The 25936-nt window shown below is 47.2% G+C and overlaps 1 protein-coding gene across 1 annotated transcript in view; it reads left to right on the top strand.

The window, feature by feature from the left end:
* Window positions 1-25008, top strand: part of LOC142311419 (phosphatidate phosphatase LPIN3-like) — an 88510-nt gene extending 63502 nt beyond the window's left edge. Inside the window, exons 10-20 of the mRNA XM_075349819.1 lie at window positions 108-201; window positions 290-359; window positions 436-528; window positions 1014-1072; window positions 1200-1296; window positions 18765-18913; window positions 19168-19254; window positions 19359-19511; window positions 20170-20281; window positions 21734-21837; window positions 22994-25008. Of these exons, the coding sequence (XP_075205934.1) occupies window positions 108-201; window positions 290-359; window positions 436-528; window positions 1014-1072; window positions 1200-1296; window positions 18765-18913; window positions 19168-19254; window positions 19359-19511; window positions 20170-20281; window positions 21734-21837; window positions 22994-23147 (1172 nt within the window). The 3' untranslated portion in view covers window positions 23148-25008. The remainder of the gene's footprint in view (window positions 1-107; window positions 202-289; window positions 360-435; window positions 529-1013; window positions 1073-1199; window positions 1297-18764; window positions 18914-19167; window positions 19255-19358; window positions 19512-20169; window positions 20282-21733; window positions 21838-22993) is intronic.
* The last annotated feature ends 928 nt before the right edge of the window (window positions 25009-25936 follow it).

The raw sequence follows: 25936 nt of genomic DNA, 5'->3' as shown, positions 1-25936 counted from the left end.
GTATTAAAAATTTTATCTTAGATAACATCACATTATTACCCATACCGCTATGCACCAGGATTCCTTGAGACTTTCTCCAGAAAACCAACTGTTGTCTCCATATTTAGACAGGTTCCTTAAGTACAGGATCTCCTTCTCAGATTTCAGCCAAAATCCTTCACTCATAGAAAATCCACGATTGGTGTTGCGAATACACAACAAGTAGGTCAATTTTGTATTTGTTTTCTCTGGACTTTATTTTGTCCTATTTCTTCTATTTCTCTATGCAATGTTTCTGCTTTCTGTACAGGTTTTATAACTGGGCAACTGCTGCCCCAATTCTTCTCTGCATGCAAGTGTACAACAAGATGCTGCCACAGGTAGTAATGCTGCTGTCTACCCCTCACATTCATTATATATTCCTCTTATTAATCCATCTCTTGTTTGCTTTCGAAGGGGGTCATTGATCAGCTTTCTCAACAGAAGATGCCACCTCGAAGTCGAGGATGGTGGTTTTCTTGGCGGAGAAGAAGCTTGCCTAGCCAACTGGTGAGAAGCCTAAGATTTCTAATGGGCAATATATTTTCTATTCAATACATCCTCTCCATTCTATTTTTATAGTGTACAGCTCAATGCCTAGGTTACCGGCCACTCTTGAATCCTAGCCTGGCTAGGAGTTTTTGCACCCTGCCTGTGCTGCTCTGAAGCTAGCCGAAACATAAATCCAGTTAGCTTCATTCCCCCCTGTGCTTCTCCCAAACTGCAAATATAAAGCTGCCTCTTATAGCAGAATGGGAGCACATCAGCCTTTGGGTGTACATCGATCCTGGCAAAATGGGGAGTCAGAGACCCAGGACCTCTTTGATCTATCTTCCCACCCTCACTGAGACGCTAACACTTCTACCTCCTCACCTGGGTAACTCTTACAGTCATCTTCTTGGTTTTCTAATATTTTCCTTCCTTTAATCTGCCCCTCAATTTCTCCAGCTTACTCTTACCACATACTTTCTTTCTCCATCACCCTCATCCTCAAGCAGCCACTTCCAAATCCTAAGGAAAATGTGCACCAGAATGAAGATTCCAACCCTGAGCGGTGAGTGTGTCTTTATATTAAAGTTACTTCCGCTGTCACTTTGCATCTCTCGCTTCCCTTTTTCATTGCTTGTTTCTTTCTTACTGTATTTATTTTTTGGCTCCTGTCTTTTTGTTTTTCTATTTAGGTTGAACGAGAATATAGGAAATGACAGCAAACCTTCATTAACCTCCATACAATCTAGGCCATATCGGAAAACCCTACGCTTGACGTCTGAACAGATAGTGAGTGAGACAATCATGTCTTCATACATCAGCACTATCAAGAGTCGTTTGTGTACTGACCTGCCTGCTCATTGACTTCTTACTGGCGAGTCTTGGCTGGTTTACGAGCTGTTTCCATGCTACCATAAGTTTTGATGATCTGTTTTCTTGCTATGAATTTGAGCCAATTTTCTGCCACACCCTGTGTAAAAGAATTTTTTTAAATGAATTACAGAGACGTGGGTTAAAAACCAGTGAGCGAACAAATACATCTTGCTGTCCTGACAATAGGATATAAACTGGTCATTGATAGTTCACAGTCCCACATATAATTGTGTTCAGCCATGTTGTTCCCTGCCTTGTAAATATCTTCGGTAAAGTCCATTGATTTTATGGGCCATTGATGTACCCAAGGTTGGATTTAACTCCAATTTTCAGACGCCATCCTCTGAACCATGGTTACGCTCGGCTAGTATTTCAACCAGTCGTTCAGTGCTACCAGAGGTGTATGGTGTCTGGTCATCTACTCATTCATAATCAAAGTAGACTAGAGCTCTGGCTATAGACAATATTTATTAGTAAAAGCTGCACTTTTTCTGCCATGAATTAAAGGCTTTATCCAGACTTTAAGAATTGATAGTTTCTGAGAAAATGTTAAAATTCTTATTTTTAAACTCATGAGCCTTCAGATACCTCTAGATCCTAAATTTTACCTACACAACATCCTATCATTCCAGATGAGCCGTAAATGCTAGCAGCTTTTATTACATATGACCACTGCTGGTAGATGACTAATAGCATGGAAATGGAGATGAATACAGTCCCCATCAAATAGAGAATTACATACACATATACAAGATGTACGAAGCATAAGGCCCCTTTCACACTGCGTTTTGCCTTACGTTCAGTGGTCCCGTTGGGGCATCTGTCCGAACCGCCCCTCTCACACCCTGCAACACGTGTTTGGGAGGCATGCGTTGACAGGGCCATTGACTGTAATGGAGCACAGTCCGTTAGCGTGTGCTCTGTTTTGTACCATTTTCGTGCATATACGTTTTCTGCAGGCGAACACCTGAACGTAGTCGACTACGTTCGGGTGTCCGCCTGCAGAAAACGTATATGTGCAAAAATGGTTCAAAACAGAGCATACGCTAACGGAATGTGCTCCTTTACAGTCAATGACCCTGTTGGCGCATGCGTCCGAAACACATTTTTCCAGGGTGGGGGATGGGTGGTTCAGACGGATGCCCCAACGGTGAAAGTAGCCTAATACAGGTGATCATTTTGATACAATTTGGAACCTTTGGGACATTTACTGGATACAGAGAGACCGTTCATAATCATGAATACTAGAAGTATTTGGAACACTCAGTGCTGAACTAGAATTATCACTTATCACCCCTTCTCCCTTATTTGTGTCACTGTCCATGTGACTGTCCTTGTCTAAAATGTAACTCAGATCTTGGAGTCTTCAGTGTTAAGTTCATACCTTACTAATGGATAATCTGTTAAGCTATACTATTATAGAATGGATGCTAATATCTAGAGTTTTATACTTATTCTCTAGTGCTATTATGAAATTGTAATAAAAACTCAGGCAACTAAAAAAATTGATAGTCACACTCCCACAAATCCTAAGGATAAGCATCCTCTCTGCTAAGTTGCGTGAATAGGGTCTTCAGTATATGCAGTGGCTGGAGACCAGATTGTACTTGTCTGAACTGTATTTTTGTAACTGAGCATTCACGATATTGCTGTGATATTTCAGTGAAGTGAATGGAACAGCACCGCAATATCGCAGTCTCTTCAGACAACTGATTTGAGGGGGTGCCAACAACCGGATTCCCCCAATCTAATATTGATGGATTATCCTTATTATAAGCTATCTATTGTTAAAGGTTGGACAACCCCTTTAAAGTTTTAAACTTGTTTGAAAAACTGTATAAACTGATATCTTGCAGCTGTGAGTGTCTGGAAAGCGCTAGAGGGAATTAGTTGGTAGACACATTTGTCATCTTTATATTCAGACCCTGTGTAGAAGGGCAACAATATAGGGTACAGGAGTTATAGTCGCACCCGGGCCCTGGAACTTCAGGTGATGTGTATTTGTGTAATTAGGGGCAGTGCGGCCTGAGGATATCAACACCCTTTATCAAGGTGTACAGAATTAGTAGGCAGCTTGTTTTCCTCAGGCAAAATGGGACAAAAGGAGATGTAATAGTTTGGGACTTTTCAGAGTCAGTTTAAAGTCTAAGGGGTGCTTCACACACAGCGAGATCGCTGCTGAGATCGCTGCTGAGTCACGGTTTTTGTGACGCAGCAGTGACCTCATTAGCGATCTCGCTGTGTGTGACACTGAGCAGCGATCTGGCCCCTGCTGTGAGATCGCTGCTCGTTACACACAGCCCTGGTTCGTTTTTTTAATGTTGCTCTCCCGCTGATAAGCACACATCGCTGTGTGTGACAGCGAGAGAGCAACAATCCTGAATGTGCAGTGAGCAGGAGCCGGCGTCTGACAGCCTGCGGTAAGCTGTAACCAAGGTAAACATCGGGTAGCCAAGGTGGTTACCCGATATTTACCTTCGTTATGTCGCGGGCGGAGGAGGGGACGCTGCGCTCTCCCACTGCTCGGGTCCGGCTGCTGCTGCTGCTCGGCGGTGGCTTGAGCAGTGGGCTGGATCCCGGGGACTCGAGCGGCGTTCCTCGCCCGTGAGTGAAAAGGGGTAGGGATTGGTTGGATGGTGGATTTGAGTATTGTCCGTGACGCCACTCACGGTTGTGGTGATATTGGTGACACCACCGCTGCTCTGGACGGGGATCCCGGGAGCGGTGACAGGGAGCAGCTTTGTTGTTAATTCTCCCCTCCGTGGGTAGGGGGTTGGTTGTCCCGGGGCCCGGTGATGGGGGAAGGGATGGATGGCAGGCGGGTTACGGGGCCTGGTGAGGTGCAGGGTCGCAGCGGCAGCGCTGTGCCGCACGGCACGGTGGTACTCACACAGCCAATGATGAGGACACAGTTCTCGGTAAAACACACGGCTGGATGGACGGGTCCCACAGACGGCTGCGGTAGTTTTTCCCCTGACCCTGGTTGGTAGTGTAAGTCCTTTCTTTCGCCTCCGTGCACGCTCCTCCTGCACTCCAGTTTCCAGCTGGCTCCTCGGTTCGGTACCGGTGGGCCACCGCCCAGCCTCGGCTACCTACGGTTCCACCAACTGTCTTCCCGGCTCCCACAGACGGCCACTACCGTCTGCCTCACTCTCTACCCGAGGGTCCTAGGCTCCAACCTAGGCCCCTGTCTGCTTCTGTCTCCCTGCAGACCTCTTCTCTTTTCCTCTGCCTGGACTTGTCTGGACCTGCTTCCTGCCTCAGGCCAGCCAAACTCCTCGGTGGGCGTCTCAATCTCCTGACTCCGCCCACCTGGTGTGTCTGTCTGAACCCGAGGAAGAAACCAGGTCTCACTGGGGATGTCTGCTGTGAACTGCTGGGGGTGTGTAGGTGTTGTTCTCTGTGGCCCCTGGCTTGTCCAGGGCGCCACAGTTACCAGCCTCCGCCGCTCTCACGCTGCCAGCGCCGGCTCCCAGCTCTCTGCACATGTGGCTGCAGTACACATCGGGTAATTAACCCGATGTGTACTGTAGCTAGGAGTGCAGGGAGCCAGCGCTAAGCAGTGTGCGCGGCTCCCTGCTCTCTGCACATGTAGCTGCAGTAAACATCGGGTAATTAACCCGATGTATACTGTAGCTAGGAGAGCAAGGAGCCAGCGCTCAGTGTGCGCGGCTCCCTGCTCTCTGCACGTGTTGCAGCACAGCGACGCGTGTCGTTATGATCGCTGCTTCGGCTGCTGTGTTTGACAGCTAAGCAGCGATCATAACAGCGACTTACAAGGTCGCTGTTACGTCACAGAAAATGGTGACGTAACAGTGACGTCGTTGTCGCTGTCGCTTTGTGTGAACCCAGCTTTACAGAAGGGTGCAGCACTATTGAAATTGCTAAGATATTGTGGTGTGATCACAGAACCATCAAAAGTTTTGTTGCAAATAGTCAACAGGGTCACAATAAACTTGTTAAGAAGAAAACGCACATTAACTGCCAAAGATTTGAAGAAAATCAATTGTGAAGCGACCAGGAACCCATTATTTTCTGGTGCTGTCACATTCCAGATCTGCAAACGGTTCTTCACGGTAAGAGCAGTGAGGCTCTGGAACTCTCTTCCTGAGGAAGTGGTGATGGCCAACTCACTGAATGAATTTAAGAGAGGAATGGATGCTTTTCTTGATAGCAAAAGTGTAAAAGGTTATAAATAGCATAATATTACAGGTAGATAGTTGACCCAGCTTAGGAGTCGGGAAATATTTTTTTTTCCCTATGAAGAAAACTGGCTTCTACTCTGGGTTTTTGCCTTCCACAGGTTCAACACTGGAGAACAGCTGCACTAAAAATAGGCTGAACTAGATGGACATAAGGTCTTCCTTCAGCCTAAAGGTACCGTCACACTAAGCGACGCTCCAGCGATCCCACCAGCAACCTGACCTGGCAGGGATTGCTGGAGTGTCGCTACACGGGTTGCTGGTGAGCTGTCACACAGGCAGATCTCACCAGCAACCAGTGACCAGCCCCCAGCCAGCAGCGACGCGTGGAAGTGATGCTGCGCTTGGTAACTAAGTTAAATATTGGGTAACCAACCCGATATTTACCTTGGTTACCAGCGCACACCGCTTAGCGCTGGCTCCCTGCACTCCTAGCCAGAGTACACATCGGATTAATTACCCAATATGTAGTCTGGCTATGTGTGCAGGGAGCCGGCACTGACAGCGTGAGAGCGGCGGACGCTGGTAACGAAGGTAAATATCGGGTAACCAAGGAAAGGGCTTCTTGGTTACCCGATGTTTACATTTGTTACCAGCGTCTGCAGAAGCCGGCTCCCTGCTCCCTCCACATTCAGTTGTTGCTCTGTCACTGTCACACACAGCGATGTGTGCTTCACAGCAGGAGAGCAACAACTAAAAAATGGCCCAGGACATTCAGCAACAACCAGCGACCTCACAGCAGGGGCCAGGTTGTTGCTGAATGTCACACACAGCAACATCGCTAGCAACATCGCTGTTGCGTCACAAAAGTTGTGCCTCAGCAGCGATGTTGCTAGCGATGTTGCTTAGTGAGACGTGGCCTTAGAAACTATGTTACTATGTTACTATGCAAACTCCTTAGAGTGCCCAGTAGTACAAGGGATTCAGTGCTCAGAAACATGGTCAAGGTAAGGAAGAATGAAAACAACCACCATTGAACAAAACACAGCATGTGAAACATAAAGACTGGGCCATGAATTGGAGCACTTCAATGTTTGCGATGGAGCATTATCTTGCATAAAAATCATGGTTTTCTTGAAAGATGCAGACTTTTTCCTGTACCACTGCTTGAAGAAATGTCTTCTAAAAACTGGCAGTAGGTTTGGGTGTTGATTTTGAGTCCATCTTTAACCAGAAAAGGTCCAACTAGCATATCTATAATAATACTATCACATAGCAGTACTCCACTTCCACCTTGCTGGTATCTGAGTCAAAAAGAAAGTCTGTTCTCTTTACTGATACAGTCATGGATTCATCCATCTGCTCTGTCAAGAGTCACTCTCATCTCATCAGTCCATAAAACCTTTGAAAAATCTGTGTTCAGATATTTCTTGTCCCAGTCTTTATGTTTCACCTTCTATCTTGCTCAGTGATGGTTGGTTTCAGCCCTCCTCACCTCGGCCATGTCTGAGCACTGAACACCTTGTACTTCTGTGTCTTGTCCAGTGGTGGTCAGTTTCATCCTCCTTACCTCAGCCATGTCTCTGAGCACTGAACACCTTCTACTTCTGGACCCTCAAGGGAGATTGCAGTTCTAAAATATGACAGCACTGGAGGATTATGGGTTCCTGTTTGTGTGACGCCCTGGCGCCGACAGGTGGTCACAGAAAAACACACAGTTATAGTGTGTGTTAACCCTTTTTCGACATTGGACATATCGGTACATCCTATATTACGGTTTGTTCCCACAGATGGATGTACCAGTACGTTTTGGCGATTTTGCAGGCACAGGAGCTGTGCCTGTGCAATCACCGCTGAGAGCTCGGCTTACATGACAGCCAAGACGCGGCTCTCACAGCCAGGGCTGGTCCCCGCACATCCCTGGGCTGTTTAACCTCCTAAATGCTGCCATCAATAGCAATCATAGCATGTAGGGGGCTAGAAGAGGGAGTTTCCCCCCAAATGGTGTTTTTCTAAAGTAGACATGTGGCATATATTATTTATTAACTATTTTGTGTGACAAGACTCTCTGGTTTAAGGGCATAAACATTCTAAGTTTGAAAATTGTGAATTTTTTTCCAAAATTTTGATATATTCACAAATAAACCTAAAAAATGTACCACTAACATGAAGTACAATGTGTTACCAAAAAACATTCACAGAATCCCTGGGATCTGTTGAAGCATTCCAGAGTTATTACATCATAAAATGACACAGTCAGAATTGAAAAAAATTAGCTCTGTCAAGAAGGTGAAAACAGGCTACCTTCTCTGGTGACTAGCGCCATTCCACACCTCTTACTGATTTCACTGCCCTTAGGCTATGTGCGCACACTGCGTTTTTTTGACGCTGCGTTTTTGTGCGTTTTTTAGCGCTAAAAACGCACAGAAACACAGCGTCTTTAAAAACGCATGAAAAAAACCCATGCGTTTTTACCGCGTTTTGGTGCGTTTTTGGCTGCGTTTTGCTGCGTTTTTTCTCACTGCGTTTTTCTGCATTTTTTTATCAGTGAACATTGCCATTAAAGATTGTTGGGAAAAAAAAAAGGTCTGATGTCATTTCGTTCTTCCATATGTTCTTCATTCTCCACTAGTGTATGCAGGAGAGCAGACAGCTGCAGAACTACAAGGCTCAGCATGCTCCATCCAGGACTGTATGCAGGAGGGAGAGTCAGGGGGAGCAGAACTACAAGGCTCAGCATCCTCCATCCAGGACTGTATGCAGGATTTCTTTGCCCCCCCAAACAAAAAAAATGACGTGGGCCTCGCCATATTTTTGTATGCTAGCCGGGTACAGCAGACAGGTACGGGCTGCCCCCAACCCCTAGCTGCCTATTTGTACCCGGATGGGAACAAAAAATATAGGGAAGCCCTTTTTTTTTTAATTATTTCATGAATTTCATGAAATAATTAAAAAGAAAATGACGTGGGCTTCGCCTAATTTTTGAGTCCAGCCAAGTACAACTAGGCAGCTGGGGATTGGAATCCACAGTGAAGGGTGCCCATGCTTTCTGGGCACCCCCGCTGCGAATTGCAGTCCGCAGCCACCCCAGAAAATGGCGCTTTCATAGAAGCGCCATCTTCTGGCGCTGTACTCAACTCTTCTAGCTGCCCTGGTGACGGTGGCTCTCTGGGTAATAATGCGGTTAGGGCTAGCTGTATATTATCAGCTGGCCCTAAGCCCGAAATTCATGGTGTCATGTCAATATTAGACATGGCCACCATGAATTTCTAATAAAGATAAAAAAAAACACAACACACAGAAAAATATTTTTATTAGAAATAAAACACAACACAATTAGTGACTCCATCTTTATTGAAATAAAGAACCCCCCTCTGCAGTAATCCTGGGTCAAGGTCCCGCGCCGTCCAATCCGGATCCAATATCATCTGATCGGTTTGCTGGAAGGCAAAGCGATCAGATGATGTGTCAAGATCAAGGATGTGAATCACATCACACATCAGCTGATTGTATAAAAGCGCAAAAAAAAAAAAAAAATACTCACTTATGTGCTGATTACCGGCAGCTCCTGGAGCGATTGGAGGAGTCTGACCCGTCTGATCGCTGCAGGAGCTGCCGGTAATCAGTGATGAAGTCACCTGACGGCATCCGCTGACAGGTTAAACCGGCCGGCGCCGGCGTCACTCCGAGACTTACGATCAGCTGACGCGTCAGGTGACTGCATCAGGTGATCCATCGCCAGGTCCTGCAAGCTATCGGAGGTGTCCCGGCCGTCTGCACACAGCCGGAGCGGCGGTACCGGGAGAGGAGCTGGTAGCGGGCATGGCACCGGGAGTCTGCAGACAGGTAAGTATGACATTTTTTTTTTCTACTGTTCACTTTTGATTTCGCAGCTGCCTCCATCTCCCGCCCGAACATGGCGCCGTAAGGGAGCTGACATGCACAGGACTGGAGGTGGAAGCGGCGGTGACGGTACCGGGAGGATTCACGCTTCTGTATTTACTGACAGAAGGAATCCTCTTCCTGTACATGTCACTTTACTACCCACCTCCTGCGTTTATAGCTGCGTTTTTGGTCTTAGAAACGCACCGAAACGCAGCTATAATAACAATTTGCGTTTCTCATTGCGTCTTTCAACATCCCATTGCACTCAATGGATGAAAAACGTGGTGAAAAACGTGGGAATAATTGACATGCTGCGTTTTTGTGGTCACCACAAAAACGCAGCTGATAAAAAACGCTGTGTGCAGACAGCAAAAATGAAAACTCATAGACTTTGCTAGGGGAAGCAAAGTCATGCAGTTTTCTGGGCAAAAACGCACCCGAAAAACACGCAAAAACGCCGCGAAAAACGCACTGTGTGAACTTACCCTTAGACTCTCCGCGTCACACTGCGTTCTGTGTGACCTTTATGGGTATTTTACAGTGTTAGGCTCTGTTCACACTAGAAAAAGGATTTTTCTCAAGAAATTTCTTGAGAGTCTGAAAGATTAGTGCATTTGCGGTCAAAAAACGCACCAAAAACCGCATGCATTTTTACCGCTTTTTTGATGCATTTTTTTGCGTTTTTTCCGCAGGTTGGTCCCTGCGTTTTTTTACCATTATCTATGGCAAAAAACGCAGCTACCTGCAGAAAAGAAGTGACATGCACATTCTTTTTCTCAAGAAATTCATGAGAAAATAACGCAGTGTGCGCACAATTATTTTTTTTCCATAGGTTTTGCTGGGGAATGTCTGCAGAAAGGTTACAACCATTTTCTCAAGAAATTCCTGCAGCAAAAATGCAAAAAAAGCGGATAAAAATGCGGTGTGTGAACAAGGCCTAAGCCTATTGGACATCAGAACGAGTTTACATTGGCATACATTGTAAAAGAGACTTCCGGCCCATGCATAGAGCATAAAGAGAGATGGATAGTCTGGAGCAGTGACGTCATTCAGAAAATGACTGGAGTGGTGCTGGATACCGTTTGTTATGTGCACTAATGTGCACACATGGAAAATAACATAAAGTAAGATCTAACCTAAAACTACTACACCTGACTGTTACATCTCGTGGCTCTCCTGAGGCAGTCTCCCATTCCTTGCCTGCCATGAGCACTCCTGCTCAGCAGCGCCGAAGGTCTGCCAGACTGCGCAGTGTGCAGGAGATACCTTCTCAGAGAGGCAGCAGAAGGGTGACACCTAGTGGTTCTCCTGTTACAAGGAGTGAAGCGGTCTCCCATTCCTGGCCTGCCGCAGACTCTCCTGCTCAGCGGCCCCGGAGGTCTGCGAGGCTGCGCAATGTGCAGAGGTTTACTGCTCAGGGAAGCAGTGAGATTCCCGTTATCTCTGCACATTGTGAGACCGAGGATCCCGCCTCTATTTCCCATAGGCAGGAGGGTGAGCATGTGCAATGCGTGGTGGGTCCTGATTCGCTCACTGACGTCACACGGCTTGATGACAAGGCTGGTGACGTGGTGAATCCTGACTGGCCAGGCTGGGACGTCGTGGACCCTGATTGGGTCAAGTCCGTCATCTCCGCCTCGCGCCCGCCCTCGGGTGGAGCTGCACCTCCTTAAAAGCTCCCCCTGCCATCATGGCGGCGCGCGACCGTCCTTCTATGTTTGGATGTCTGGCAGCGTGCTGCCACGCCACTGCTCAGGCATTACTGTCTATTGTGGGCTTGGCCCTTGCTGCTCCGGCAGTACCTCGTTTGCAGGCCGTGTTCCTGCCTTGCTGCTCCGGCAGTACCCCCGTCAACAGGCCGTGTTCCTGTCCCAGGTGAGCTCCTCAAGTCTCCATTGGACTCACCTGGTTATTGAAAGCACACGTGCGTGGGCACCTCTGTGCTACCCTCGTGCCATATTCTCGTGACTTCCACTGGCACATGTGCGTGGGCACCTCTGTGCTTCCCCGTGCAACAGGTACACCGAGCCGTGAGATCTGTGCCATACAACCCTCACGGGTTAGGGCAGATCGGTGTACATAGATCGTCTGTGACATTCCAGACGATCGCTAGCAGCAACCCGCTCACTCTTCACCCACCATAGCGGCGGTCCCTTACACCGCACAGTGGACCTTGACCGGCGGAAGCAGTCCATTTCCCATCTTGGAACGCTTCCCCGGGTCCCCCTCGTAACATTACGGTCGCGCCAAAGGTCTGGCTATGGCTGAAGAGCAGCAGCAGTTGCTGCGTTATGTGCAGCAGTTGGAGTCACGATTGGCAGCAGTGGAGCAGTCTTCCTCCGATAAGACTACTCTGACGACAGTCGCCACCCAGGCGGCTACCCAGGCTGTGCTATTGGGCGGAAGGTCTCCTCGCCTTGCGCTTCCAGAGCGCTTTAGCGGCAACAGCTCTGAGTGCCGTGGTTTTATAAACCAGGTTACCACCTACTTAGAGCTGTCCGCGACTCTTTACGCTACCGAGAAGGCGAAGGTAGCCTTCGTCCAGTCCCTGCTCACAGGGAGAGCGCTGAAGTGGTCCACGCCGTTGTGGGAGCGCGGAGATCGTGTGGTGAATAACTTAGCAGCTTATCTTGGGGCCATGAGAATGGTGTTCCTCGGGCCTCAAGTCACCCACGATTCCGCGCTGCGCCTCCTACGACTTCGGCAAGGGTCTGCTTCAGTCGGGGACTTTGCTGTACACTTTAGGACACTGGCCGCAGAGCTGGACTGGCCGGATAAGGTCCTTGTCCCTGTGTTTTGGGAGGGCCTGGCAGGGTTTGTCAAAGACGCATTGGCCACACGTGAGGTGCCTGCCACTTTAGAGTCCTTGATTCAGGTTGCCTCTCGCATAGACATCCGCCAGGCGGAGCGAAGGCTCGAGGTCTCTTCAGCACCCACGTCTTCTCGGCCTAAAAAGCGTCTGACTCCCGTCTTCCATCAGACAGGTCCCCCAGCCAGTCCTGTAGGCGACGCCGTGGAGTCAATGGAGGTGTCCAAGGTGGTCTCCTCTGCCCCAGGTTCTCGGTCTTGTGTCATCTGCTTTTCCTGTGGGCAGAGGGGACACATAGCTACCCGATGTCCCAAACCGTCGGGAAAAGACAGCGTCTAGTTTCTATCAGAGGGGGGACTCTAGACGCTACTTCTCCCTCTAGGTTGACTATCAGCGCCCAGTTGCAGTTCGGCACTACTCTCTTCTCTGCCCTGGCTTGCTTGGACTCAGGCGCTGAAGGCAATTTCATCTCGACCTCCCTGGCAACCCGATACTCAGTTCCCCTGGTTCTGTTGCCCAAGCCACTCAGGGTCCGGGTAGTCGACGGGTCCATACTACTCGATCCTATCACCCAGATCACCATCCCTCTCAGGATGGATGTACCACCGGGACACCATGAGCAGGTGTCCTTCCTGGTGCTTCCAGGGGGGACGGATGAGATCCTACTGGGCCTTCCCTGGTTGAGACAGCATGCTCCTATACTCAACTGGGCAACAGGGGAGATCTCATCCTGGGCAGGATCCTGTAGAGAGCACCTCGTGACTACCGAACCACCCGCTACCATTAGGTCGGTTGGGTCCTCAGGGAATACTGAGGGGCCGGGTTTACCGACACCTTATAAGGCCTACAGGGATGTCTTTTCCAAAAGGGCCGCAGATACTCTTCCTCCCCACCGGCCATATGATTGCCGAATAGACCTGAAGCCAGGCTCCGAGCCCCCCAGGGGCAGAGTGTATCCACTCTCTGCTCCAGAGACGGAGGCTATGTCCAAATATATTCAGGACAGCCTGGCGAAGGGGTTCATTCGCAAGTCTATTTCACCGGCTGGTGCAGGGTTCTTTTTTGTGCAGAAGAAGGAAGGGGATCTGCGCCCCTGTATCGATTACAGGGGATTAAATGCAATCACAATCAAGAACAAATACCCTTTGACCCTCATTACTGAGCTATTTGATCGATTCCGCGGGGCAAAGGTCTTCACAAAGCTGGATCTACGCGGGGCGTATAATCTAGTGCGAGTCCGAAAGGGCGATGAGTGGAAGACCGCCTTTAACACCAGGGACGGTCACTACGAGTATCTAGTAATGCCCTTCGGACTCTGCAATGCCCCCGCCGTATTTCAAGACTTTGTGAATGACATTTTCCGGGATTTGTATCTTTCCGTGGTTGCATACCTGGATGACATTCTTATCTTCTCCCCCGATCTTACCACCCATCGGAGGGATGTCATCCGAGTACTTAAGAGGCTCCGCACCCATTCGTTATATGCTAAGCTGGAAAAGTGCGTTTTTGAGCAGGAATCCTTGCCGTTCCTGGGGTACATAGTGTCCAGTCAGGGGTTAGCAATGGATCCGGGGAAGTTGGAGACAGTGATGAACTGGCCTGAGCTCCGCTCGCTGAAGGCGATCCAGCGATTCTTGGGGTTTATCAATTATTATCGCCAGTTCATTCCCAACTTCTCGACGGTGGCAGCACCCATCATTGCCCTTACCCGCAAGGGCGCTAATCCCAAAGCATGGACACGGGAAACGGTAGAGGCATTTCACACTCTCAAAACTCACTTCTCCAGAGCTCCCATCCTTCATCGTCCAGACATCTCCAAACCCTTCCTACTGGAGGTAGACGCCTCTTCGGTCGGTGCAGGTGCAGTCCTGTACCAGAAAAACGAACGAGGAAGGAAACATCCGTGTTTCTTTTTCTCCAAGACCTTTTCTCCGGCCGAGAGGAACTACTCCATAGGGGATAGGGAGTTACTGGCGATGAAACTAGCATTCCAGGAATGGCGGCATCTCCTGGAGGGTGCGAAGCATCCATTTGAGGTTTTTTCTGACCACAAAAACCTCACATACCTCCAGACAGCACAACGCCTGAACCCAAGGCAGGCCCGTTGGTCTTTATTCTTCTCCCGGTTCCGCTTTATTATCCGCCACCTGGCCGGTGAGAAGAACGTACGGGCCGATGCCTTGTCACGTTGTATGGTTGTGTTGGAGGAGGACGAGGAGGAGCCTCGTCTTATACTACCCCCGGACAGCTTGAGGATGGTCACTCCCACTTCTTTGGACCAGGTGCCACCTGGCAAAACCCTCGTTCCCCCTGAACTACGGAACGAGGTGCTATCGTGGGCCCATGCCTCCAAGGTCGGGGGTCACTTCGGGGTCAAAAGGACCAGAGACCTGGTGACCAGGCATTATTGGTGGCCGAGACTACCCCAGGACATACAGGAATATGTGGGAGCCTGTATGTCGTGTGCTCGGAATAAGCCGTCCCGGCAGAGACCGGCAGGTCTTCTTCACCCACTGCCAGTGCCGGATCGTCCCTGGGAAGTGGTAGGGATGGACTTCCTGGGAGATCTGCCCAAGTCAGCAGGGCACAGGGTCGTATGGGTCATCACGGACCACTGAGCTAAAATGGTCCACTTGGTGCCTCTCCCACGACTCCCGACGTCACGTGCTCTCGCCACCTTGTTCATTCGGCATGTATTTAGGTTGCATGGCATGCCTGACAAGGTGGTGAGCGACCGGGGTCCCCAGTTCGCGTCTCGCTTCTGGAGAGAGCTCTGTAAGCTCCTGCAGATAGAGCTGAACATCTCCTCCGCATACCATCCCGAGACCAATGGACTAGTGGAGAGGACTAATCAGACCTTGGTAACTTACCTCCGCCATTTTATATCCGCGCACCACGACAACTGGGCTAACCTCCTTCCTTGGGCCGAATTTGCCATTAACAATTCGGTCCATGAATCCTCTGGCCAGACTCCGTTCCTACTCAATAACGGACAACATCCCAGAATCCCGGTTCCGATGCCCATTACGTCACCCGATACTAGAGTGGAGGATTGGGAGACCAAGGCCCGGGAGATCTGGGATGACACCCAAGAGGCTCTTAAAAGGGCTAAAGACCGGATGGTGACAACGGCTGATGTTCGCCGCCGCCCTGCACCATCCTTCGCCCCTGGTGACCTAGTATGGCTGTCCTCTAAGAATGTTAACCTACGGGTACAGGCAGCCAAATTCGCCCCTAGGTATCTGGGTCCGTTTAAAGTACTACAGCAGGTAAACCCAGTGGCATATCGACTCCAGCTCCCTCCACGCTGGGCTATAGCCAACACCTTTCACGTGTCCCTCCTGAAACCCGTACGACTTAATAAATTCTCGGGGTCCCTGCCGGCTCAAACCGACTCCCCGTCCGACGACCCTGAGGTGGCAAAACTTGTGGAGACAAAAGTCATACAGGGCAAGAGGTACTACCTCGTGGAGTGGGCCGGCCGTGGTCCGGAGCATAGATCCTGGGAGTTGGAGGATCATATCCCTGCCCCGGGTTTGATAGCGGCCTTCGAGCACGGACAGGGGGGGGGGCCTAGACGGGGGGGTAATGTTACATCTCGTGGCTCTCCTGAGGCAAGGACTGAGGCAGTCTCCCATTCCTTGCCTGCCACGAGCACTCCTGCTCAGCAGCGCCGAAGGTCAGCCAGACTGCGCAGTGTGCAGGAGATACCTTCTCAGAGAGGCAGCAGAAGGGTGACACCTAGTGGTTCTCCTGTTACAAGGAGTGAAGCGGTCTCCCATTCCTGGCCTGCCGCAGACTCTCCTGCTCAGCGGCCCCGAAGGTCTGCGAGGCTGCGCAATGTGCAGAGGTTTACTGCTCAGGGAAGCAGTGAGATTCCCGTTATCTCTGCACATTGTGAGACCGAGGCTCCCGCCTCTATTTCCCAGAGGCAGGAGGGTGAGCATGTGCAATGCGTGGTGGGTCCTGATTCGCTCACTGACGTCACACGGCTTGATGACAAGGCTGGTGACGTGGTGAATCCTGACTGGCCAGGCTGGGACGTCGTGGACCCTGATTGGGTCAAGTCCGTCATCTCCGCCTCGCGCCCGCCCTCGGGTGGAGCTGCACCTCCTTAAAAGCTCCCCCTGCCATCATGGCGGCGCGCGACCGTCCTTCTATGTTTGGATGTCTGGCAGCGTGCTGCCACGCCACTGCTCAGGCATTACTGTCTCTTGTGGGCTTGGCCCTTGCTGCTCCGGCAGTACCTCGTTTGCAGGCCGTGTTCCTGCCTTGCTGCTCCGGCAGTACCCCCGTCAACAGGCCGTGTTCCTGTCCCAGGTGAGCTCCTCAAGTCTCCATTGGACTCACCTGGTTATTGAAAGCACACGTGCGTGGGCACCTCTGTGCTACCCTCGTGCCATATTCTCGTGACTTCCACTGGCACACGTGCGTGGGCACCTCTGTGCTTCCCCGTGCAACAGGTACACCGAGCCGTGAGATCTGTGCCATACAACCCTCACGGGTTAGGGCAGATCGGTGTACATAGATCGTCTGTGACATTCCAGACGATCGCTAGCAGCAACCCGCTCACTCTTCACCCACCATAGCGGCGGTCCCTTACACCGCACAGTGGACCTTGACCGGCGGAAGCAGTCCATTTCCCATCTTGGCACGCTTCCCCGGGTCCCCCTCGTAACACCTGACCCACCCAGTTCTTGTACAGACTAGAGGTCCCAGCTGCGGAGTCTCTAAAGGCCCCTGCGCAGATTGAAGCAACCCTAACTGAATAACTCAGATGACCGCTTGGACCTTTGTTTACTAAGCAGCCATCGAGTGTTCGACTTATCTTGTTAAGCATCCAGGGGAAGGTGCAGAATAAAAATAAGGTAAACCATAAGTAATAATCTGCCAGGAGATACACTAAGCCAACAGGCTGTAGTTCCAAGCAGGGTCCCGTTCAGAAATATCACCAACGGGGAGTAGATGCCCAGGGAAGCTTTAAATCTTTACACCCACTGGGTGATAGGTCAGACTGAGTTACAGCATTGGAAATACTTGTTGGCAGAAAGATAATGAACGCACAAACAAAGTGTTCAGAACCAGGTTAGCGACCGAACCTGACTGGGCAGCAGGCTGCCGGATCAAATCCGAAGCCTGATACTGTTGAAGGCACAGGTAGGTGAGTATATTAATACACTGACACTACATAAACATATACACAGGTTTAGTTAAAAAAAAAACTTCATTGGAGGGCTTTTTTTAAATCTTTTTTTTTTTGGCCCATTTTGCCCTAGGAACACAAACTGCCTAAGAATTCGGCACATCTTGAGAAAGGGTGATGATACCCTAAAGGCCGCTTTACACACTATGACATCGCTAAAGCGATATCGTTGGGGTCACGGAATTTGTGATGCACATCCGGCCGCGTTAGCGATGTCGTTGCATGTGACACCTATGAGCGATTTTGAATCGGCGCAAAAACTATCAAAATCGCTAATCGGTGACATGCCCCCTATTATTATTATTATTATTTATTATTATAGCGCCATTTATTCCATGGCGCTTTACAAGTGAAAGAGGGTATACGTACAACAATCATTAACAGTACAAAACAGACTGGTATAGGAGGAGAGAGGACCCTGCCCGCGAGGGCTCACAGTCTACAGGGAATGGGTGATGGTACAATAGGTGAGGACAGAGCTGGTTGCGCAGTGGGGTACTGGACTGAGGGCTATTGTAGGTTGTAGGCTTGTTGGAAGAGGTGGGTCTTGAGGTTCCTCTTGTCTGATATGCTGAGGTAGAGCGTTCCAGAGTATGGGGGAGGCATGGGAGAAATCTTGTACGCGATTGTGGGAAGAGGAGATAAGAGAGGAGTAGAGAAGGAGATCTTGTGAGGATCTGAGGTTGCGTACAGGTATTCCCAATTATCGTTGCTGCTGCAGGTACGATGTTGTCCGTTGTTCCTGCGGCAGCATACATCGCTATGTGTGACGCCGCAGGAACGAGGAACATCACCTTACCTGCGGCCGCTGGCAATGAGGAAGGAAGGAGGTGGGCGGGATGTTACGTCCCGCTCATCTCTGCCCCTCCTCTTCTATTGGGCGGCCGCTTAGTGACGTCGCTGTGACGCCGAACGAACCGCCCCCTTAGAATGGAGGCGGTTCGCCGTTCACAGCGACATCGCTAGGCAGGTAAGTAGTGTGACGGGTCCGCGTGATTTTGTGCGCCACCGGCAGTGATTTGCCCGTGATGCACAAACGATGGGGGCGGGTACACACGCTAGCGATCTCACTAGCGAGATCGCAGCGTGTAAAGCGGCCTTTAGGCCATCCTACCCACATCACTCAAATACATCACCTGATCTGCTTCATCCAACAAGCATTTTATACAACTTGGAGATGCAAAATATACATAAAAATAATGATATGGGCAAAATATTCACTTGCCTTGTAATTGTGCACACAGTGTATTATCATGTACATGTACAGTATAAGGCATCATATTACCTTGGATTGGGCAGCATTGCTTCCTCAGTTTCTACTATCCATTGGGTTTTCTCTTAACAGAAAAGCCTAAACCTAAACAGTGGAGTAAATGAAGTGGTGTTCAGCATCTGTACTAAGTTTCAAGGCACATGTCGAACTCGAGCACAGATTTACCTTTGGGAGAGCACAGACCACATCATTGTGAGCGACATCGATGGAACAGTGACTCGGTCAGTACGAAGACCTCCTTGTTTATTTACAATTCTGTGAAATATTCTTTTATGCAGATCTCATAAATATATAATTTCACCACTAGCAGGAAGTTCGTCATTCCATACTTTCTTGCCAGACCTCATCTGGGGAATTCTCAACCACAAGAAAACATCTTAATATATTAACTTTGTTCCATAGCTCAGTATATACTTTGCAATTCCATTCTCTCTCTGTTTGCTTATTTTATTTTCTTAACTACTACCCTTCCCAGGTCGGATGCCCTTGGCCATATTTTGCCACAGCTCGGAAAAGACTGGACACAACCTGGTATCGTGCAGCTCTACAATTCCATCTACATGTTAGTGTTATGAGCAATATACTACAGGCATTGGTCACAAATTGACCTCTTCTGCTATAATTTTGTCATACTTTACATCAATGCTTTTATTTCAATTGTGGCAGGAATGACTATAGGTTTGTGTATTGCTCGGCACGCTCCGTGGGACTAGCTGAAATTACGAAGACCTTCCTACAAGGTGTTAGTGAAGGCGGCTTTAGTCTTCCACCAGGGCCTCTCCTTCTGTCTCCAAGCAGCCTGTTTGCAGCCCTTCATAGGTACATATAACAGGATCAGCCATATATTTTACCCCTTTGTAATTACTGTATATTAATGCAATATGTTTCTTCTTTATTTCAAACAATTCCAATTCGTATGTTTCCTAACTTGTACTATTATAACTGTTCCATGCATTTAGTAGGTACGGTAAGCAAGAACATATGACACTGTATAGTTTTTCAGTTAAAGCATTAAATAAACCTTTTGGAATAGTTGAGGCTGATGTACTTATTTTGAAAATCCATATCAGAATGGCTGTTTAATCATGTTTGAAAAAAACATCGCCTACCTTGCCTGATTGACCTCTCCTCAGTATCCCTCCTATCTCCAGCAGTTGAGAACTCACACTAGTCAGTACAAGCTGCAGCTGTCAGTCTGGCTGGGAGGATGAGTGGAGACTGAATATACTTGGACTCATCATGAGATCTCGCATTCTTTAGCTTCATCAGGTTTTATGAGGTCCACTTTATAATACAATGTAATATTCAGATTTAGTAATCTGGTGACGGATCCAATTCAAAAATGGTTGTAACGTAGCTTCTTTTTCAAGTTTAGATGTTTTAAAAAATTGTTGTACCGGTTGACCTTCATTTGAAAAAGTTTCTGGAAGGCTGCAGCTCTCCACGATTTACTAATGTATGTTTTTATTTTCTGCAGGGAGGTTATAGAGAAGGCCCCAGAGCGCTTTAAGATTGCTTGCCTCTCTGACATTCGGCATCTCTTCACAAGCTCTTATCCCTTCTATGCTGCCTTTGGTAACCGACCAAATGTGAGTTGAAGACACTTTTTGACTTGTGGAATATAGTGTACAAACTTTCTAGGCTGGTAATCCGTAATGTAACATGACTTGCTGTTACGCCATGGTAAGGGGTTTACTTCTATGAGCTGATGTAATTGTTTGTTATGGTGATTGTGGAGGATTTGGAATTGTGCCCAACTGACTACTGTCAGCTGGCGTCCTGCATATAATGCTGGTATCAAAAATCTCTGCATTTAACAGGCTGACGAGTCATCTAAGTGGCTGACAGAGGTAGAGAGCTCCCTCTGTCATCCAATTCTCTGCCCTTTCCCCATGATGCAATTAGAGAGATTGAAGGTTATAACTCATCCCGCAAGGAAACAACGCAAGGAAACATACAGCTGCATTGTCCAAAAAAATAAAATGTTATGGCTTTCAGAATACAACGATAAAGATGTGACGTGCTCAAAAGGACAAAATCAGTTGCTTCCTTAAGGCATTATGATGGTTGTCTGTTTAGAAAGGTAGATTGTCTGATTTAGAGGGAATTCACCCATTTGTAGCTGAACTTCTAGAGTTGTGGAGAATAGCTATAAACACCTGCTTGTTCATCCATGTATTATACAGATATCCAGTTGATTTCAGTGGCCACTATGCAATGCCATATTTTTGTTATGGTACAACTACTAGGAACTCAACAATTTGCTGTTCGCTTTGAGTCCAAAAAGTGGGAACCCCTGTCACCTGTGTATTGTCCAGGAACCCTTTTAACAATGAGGATTGTCGAAAGGACATGATTAAATTGGAAATTGGCATCAAATGTTGAAATTCTAAGATTTTCCGCTTTGGACAATCTCTTGATATGACCTTTGACAATACATAGATCACAAATGGGTTTATTGGGTGTAGTGTAATACAGAACAGGATAGGTCCTCCAAAACAAGAGAGGCTCTTTGTTACCAGTTCTGGATTTTAGATGAGGGTCCTGGACATAGCACCTGCTAGTAACACAGAATTCCCTAATAATGCTCTGGCATTAGGATAACAAGGGATGGCAGATACAAAGCACTTACAAGTGGTGTATGCGATATCCAAACCAAAATTTACCTTTCCATGTGGAGTAATTTTTCACCTATACCTAAATAAATTCTAGAATTAATAGTTAAAGTAGTTTTCTGTAATAAGCATAATACCACGTCCATAGATGCATATAATGTAGGAATAGTGAAAGACAAACAGGACAGAATCATTAACTTAAGGCTGGAAATCCGGGTCTCAATTAGTGCGGGGGATGCTGAAACTCTATACGATGAGAGAGGAGGTATGCGAATTGTATGTAGATGTATGTATGAGAATAAAGCAGAAAAACAAGTAACGCTCTCTTCTCCTGTTTCCCCTTTCTCCATTTCCTTGTTTGTCTCCAATTACCCCCACCCTTCTACTCGCTCTTCTGTACTTGTGCCAATCACCCACTCATCGCAGGATGTCCGAGCCTACAGGGAAGTGGGGGTTCCAGAATCACGGATCTTTACTGTAAATCCAAGGGGAGAATTGACTCAGGAGCTGAACTCAAGCATTAAATCCTCGTGAGTCTATGAGATGTTAGCATGATGCTGGTTGTGTTATGCACTGATATTATGCCCATTTGTGATCTTTCACTATTTTTATAATTTTCTCTTATTATGCATAGTTGATCTGTGTGCATGAAGAAAGGAGTTAAAGAGCATCTCCCATTAAGATCAACCCTCCTAAGCCATCTATATGAGCATGTAGGTCACAGAAGGTTGAATAAAATGATACCTTGATACCTGCGACCCAATGTCCAGAACTTAATTTAAATGAAAGCATGCGTTACCAGTATGAGACATGTAGATCAGGAGAGCAGAATGTCAGTCATTACATGTGTCATACTGGTAACTCCCGCTTTTAATTAAAATAAGCTATGGAGAAGATTGCCAGGGAGATCTATGTCCTGCCCATAGAGCTTAATATCTCATTTACATATTAAGAAAAAATGTGGGTTTTTCTGGAACAAGACATTGGATTGCAAATATCAAGATATCTTTTAATTCAACTCTCTATGACCTACATGCCCATATAGACAGCTTAGGAGGTGGATCCCACTGACAGATTCCCTTTAAGGTTCATGTAGCAAACTGACTGGTTGCGACCTCCGATCTGCAACTTGTATGCCGATCAGCGGTAGTTTAAAACCTTGTTTACACTGGCAGACCGCTCTTAATAATGCACTCTGAACGATCAGTAGATCATTTACTGCCCATAGGTTGATGCACTGCCAAGAATGATGATCTTTTGTGCAGCACCAAAGGTTGTTTCACTTAACAAACAAGCTTTTTGCTCTTTCACCAGATGAGCACCAGCCTGTTTGGACTGCAAGGTTACCTTGAAACGAGTGTTTCTAGAAATGCTCATTCATCTTAATCTTACAGTGTAGGGTCAGATCATGGAAACATTGAACAAGAAATCTAAAAAAGAATGGATAATATGATTAAGCTCTACCCTTTTAGATATGATCAGTGTGTATGTACAGCAGCTATGGCCTGTTGGCAACAAATTCTGTTGTGGAACGCAAGTAAGATACACTCCAACAAATGTTTAGTGGGGAAGGGTTAACTGGTTTAGATTTTTGCTATAGACCTTATGCACCTGGATATGACATCCAAGAGGTCTTTGTTTTCATTCCTTCACTGCTTTGCTTGTCATAATCTCCTTTCATTCCAGGTATGCAGCCCTCAGGGACTTGGTGAATGTCATGTTCCCTCCTCCATCATCTCAGTCCATCTCAGCTTTGCTCTGTCAGGAGTTTAGTGACTTTTCGTTTTGGAGGGATCCACCAACGAATCTTAGTAATGAAGACCTTGAGCATGTATCTTAAGAAGAAGACTTCACCTGACATGAAATTAAGACATCAGGTGACATCTTCAATCACAACTTGCAGTGTAATCCCATATGCAAATACCAGAATATTATATCCATTATTACACAAGGACACAGACTTCTATATGGAATCAAAGACTTTTATTACTTCACAAATAAACCGTTTTCTCCTCTCTGGAGTCCGACAACGTACTTCAGTCGGAATCCATAAAAAGACAGTACACATCATAATAATCAATATCAACCAAAGTACAAAAAAGTACAATACAGTCTGAACTCTCAGGTTTCTAACCTTGTGTAGATTGTATGAAATTAGGAATAATAATATACATCTTCCATTCACTCAGATACACGCAGGATTAGTGCCATCAGACACAGGCTCTCTGCTCCTTCCTGGAGGTTAAGAGCTACTTGGAATGTAACTTGAAGGAAGTGTTTACATAGCGGGTGTCATGGGCTGCTGACAACCAGAGAATGTCTGCACTATTTATCATGTCAGCGACCCCTAAGGAAGCTGGCCGGCGCGGCCCTGATTTACAAGTCTATGGGGTAAGAGAAGCTTCTGCTGGTGCATATGAACCCATGCACTCCTGAAAAAATCATCACTGACATAAATCCGCATTCTTCAGTATGAGAAATGTCAAAGCTGTATTTAAAGTGCTTCTGCTATCTATACACAGTAATGGTAGCCACTTAGGGCCCAAATCATGAAGGTGTTTTCTAGCGCAAAACACCTTCAAATAGCACATAAACTTTGCTGAACCCAACATTGTTCAAAAATATAGAGACTTTTGGCGTTTTTTTGCTAGTCCCAGCCATCTTTGCCAAAATGAGGGCAGCTCGGCCAGGATAGACCGTTGCGAAGCCGGCTGTATATTGAATCAAAATGTATGCCACTTTACTGGTGTAAATTTCTAGAGAAATGTACTAAAGTCCCTGGATGTAGTATCCGTTCTGGAAGAGGAGTACACCAGTTGTAAGATGAGCCTAAAGGTGGCTTTACACACTGCAACATCGCAAACGACATCGCTGTAACGTCACCGGTTTTGTGACGTAATAGCGACCTCCCCAGCGACATTGCAGTGTGTGAAACACTTCAGCGACCTGGCCCCTGCTGTGAAGTTGCTGATCGCTACAAATCGTTCAGGACCATTCTTTGGTCCTTTGTTTCCCGCTGTGCAGCATGATCGCTAGAAAGTCTCAGTGTGTAAAGGGGACTTTACAGCGACTTCGTTAGCGACGTCCCTTTCAAAAAGCTGCTTTACAACGTCCCCAATGACTAGCTAGGTCGTTCTGCAGGTCCGTATCGCTGTTGCGTCGTTGGCCAGGTCTGCCTGTTTGACAGCTCACCAGCGACTCACCAGAGACTTTGTAGCGATCCCGGCCAGGTTGGGATCGCTGGTGGGATCGCTAGAAGTCTCAGTGTGTAAAGGGGCCTTAACTCTTTAAGACGTGTGCTCTTTTTCATGAATTTGGTGCATCTAACTCCATTAAGACTGGATTGCAAAACGCTAATCTTAATGACTTAACGCGGTGCCCTTAGTGTCTTAACAGCTGTATTTCTTTGAAGAATGCTTCCACTCACAGAATAGCATTGCCCTATGTGAAACTGAAAACTAATAAGTGGCAATATATACTTCTCCTGACCTTGGGCATTTTCTCTGGCACAAGAAGTGCCTTTTTTATCATGGCAATATAGTCAACAAGCCTTATATTTTTTATTAATGTCTGTGAGTAGCTAATCTCACAACTTGGACCGTGCAGCTTCCTTACCCAATCTCCTTGTGGTCTTTTATATGTATAAGGAGTCTGTGGTCGCCATCTATACAGGGTGGTCCAAAAGTAGGTGGACAGAAAATAGTAACATGGTGTAAAGTGAAACTGACTCAGTTGCTCTTAGCAACCAAACAGATTCCACTTTTCATTCTTCACAGACTCTTTGGAAAATGAAAGGTGGAATCTGATTGGTTGTTAAGGGCAACTGAGTCAGTTTCACTTTACACCATGTTATTATTTTTTGTCCACCTACTTTTGGACCACCCTGTATATTGTAAATATTATTTTATTCTTGTCTAGCCCATGTAAAATATGCAAAAACTGATCATTATTTGTGGATATTGGACTAAATGGTATGAAATGATGTGTGTGATAACAATGTAAACCACAGTAGGAATGTGGCTAATTCTTAAGGGTTAATTTGATGGCTTTTTTTTTTTAAAAAAAATACAGTTATAGACCAACATGTAGCAAACATAAGGCAGATGGATACTACTGTTGTATACGTATACCAGGAGAGCTGCCATCCTCTGTATTCTGCTACTGGCTGTGATGACTGAAAACCAGCTGTGGAGAGGAAAACAAAGTACCTCCAAGGCACCAGAGTTGTAGTTTATTTCCCTTATTATCCAAAATGCATCATCATTTAGTAACGTTTCGGCTATCAGGAGGGCTTTTTTCAACCATTGGCAAATAGAATTTTATTTGACATTTGCTTATGCTTGAAAAAGGCCCTCCTGATAGCCGAAACGTTACTAAATGATGATGCATTTTGGATAATAAAGGAAATAAACGACAACTCTGGTGCCTTAGAAATATCTTGTTCTCTGCATTTACTGGTAACTTGGTGGGAAGTTGCCCCAAGGAAGCGCAGAGTCTGTGGAGTGGGTCAAAGGGAATTACCATTACAAACACCAGCTGGAGAGGAAACCAGAAACGCCTTATTTTACTTTGGAGGTTGGTGACTGACATTAAACATATTTCTCATACCAGCCTGTCCTCTTTCTGACC

The sequence above is a fragment of the Anomaloglossus baeobatrachus genome, chromosome 5 (assembly GCF_048569485.1).
Source record: "Anomaloglossus baeobatrachus isolate aAnoBae1 chromosome 5, aAnoBae1.hap1, whole genome shotgun sequence".
Lineage (NCBI taxonomy): Eukaryota > Metazoa > Chordata > Amphibia > Anura > Aromobatidae > Anomaloglossus > Anomaloglossus baeobatrachus.
The sequence above is the reverse complement of the archived record's forward strand: the minus strand, read 5'-3'. Positions and strand labels throughout refer to the sequence as shown.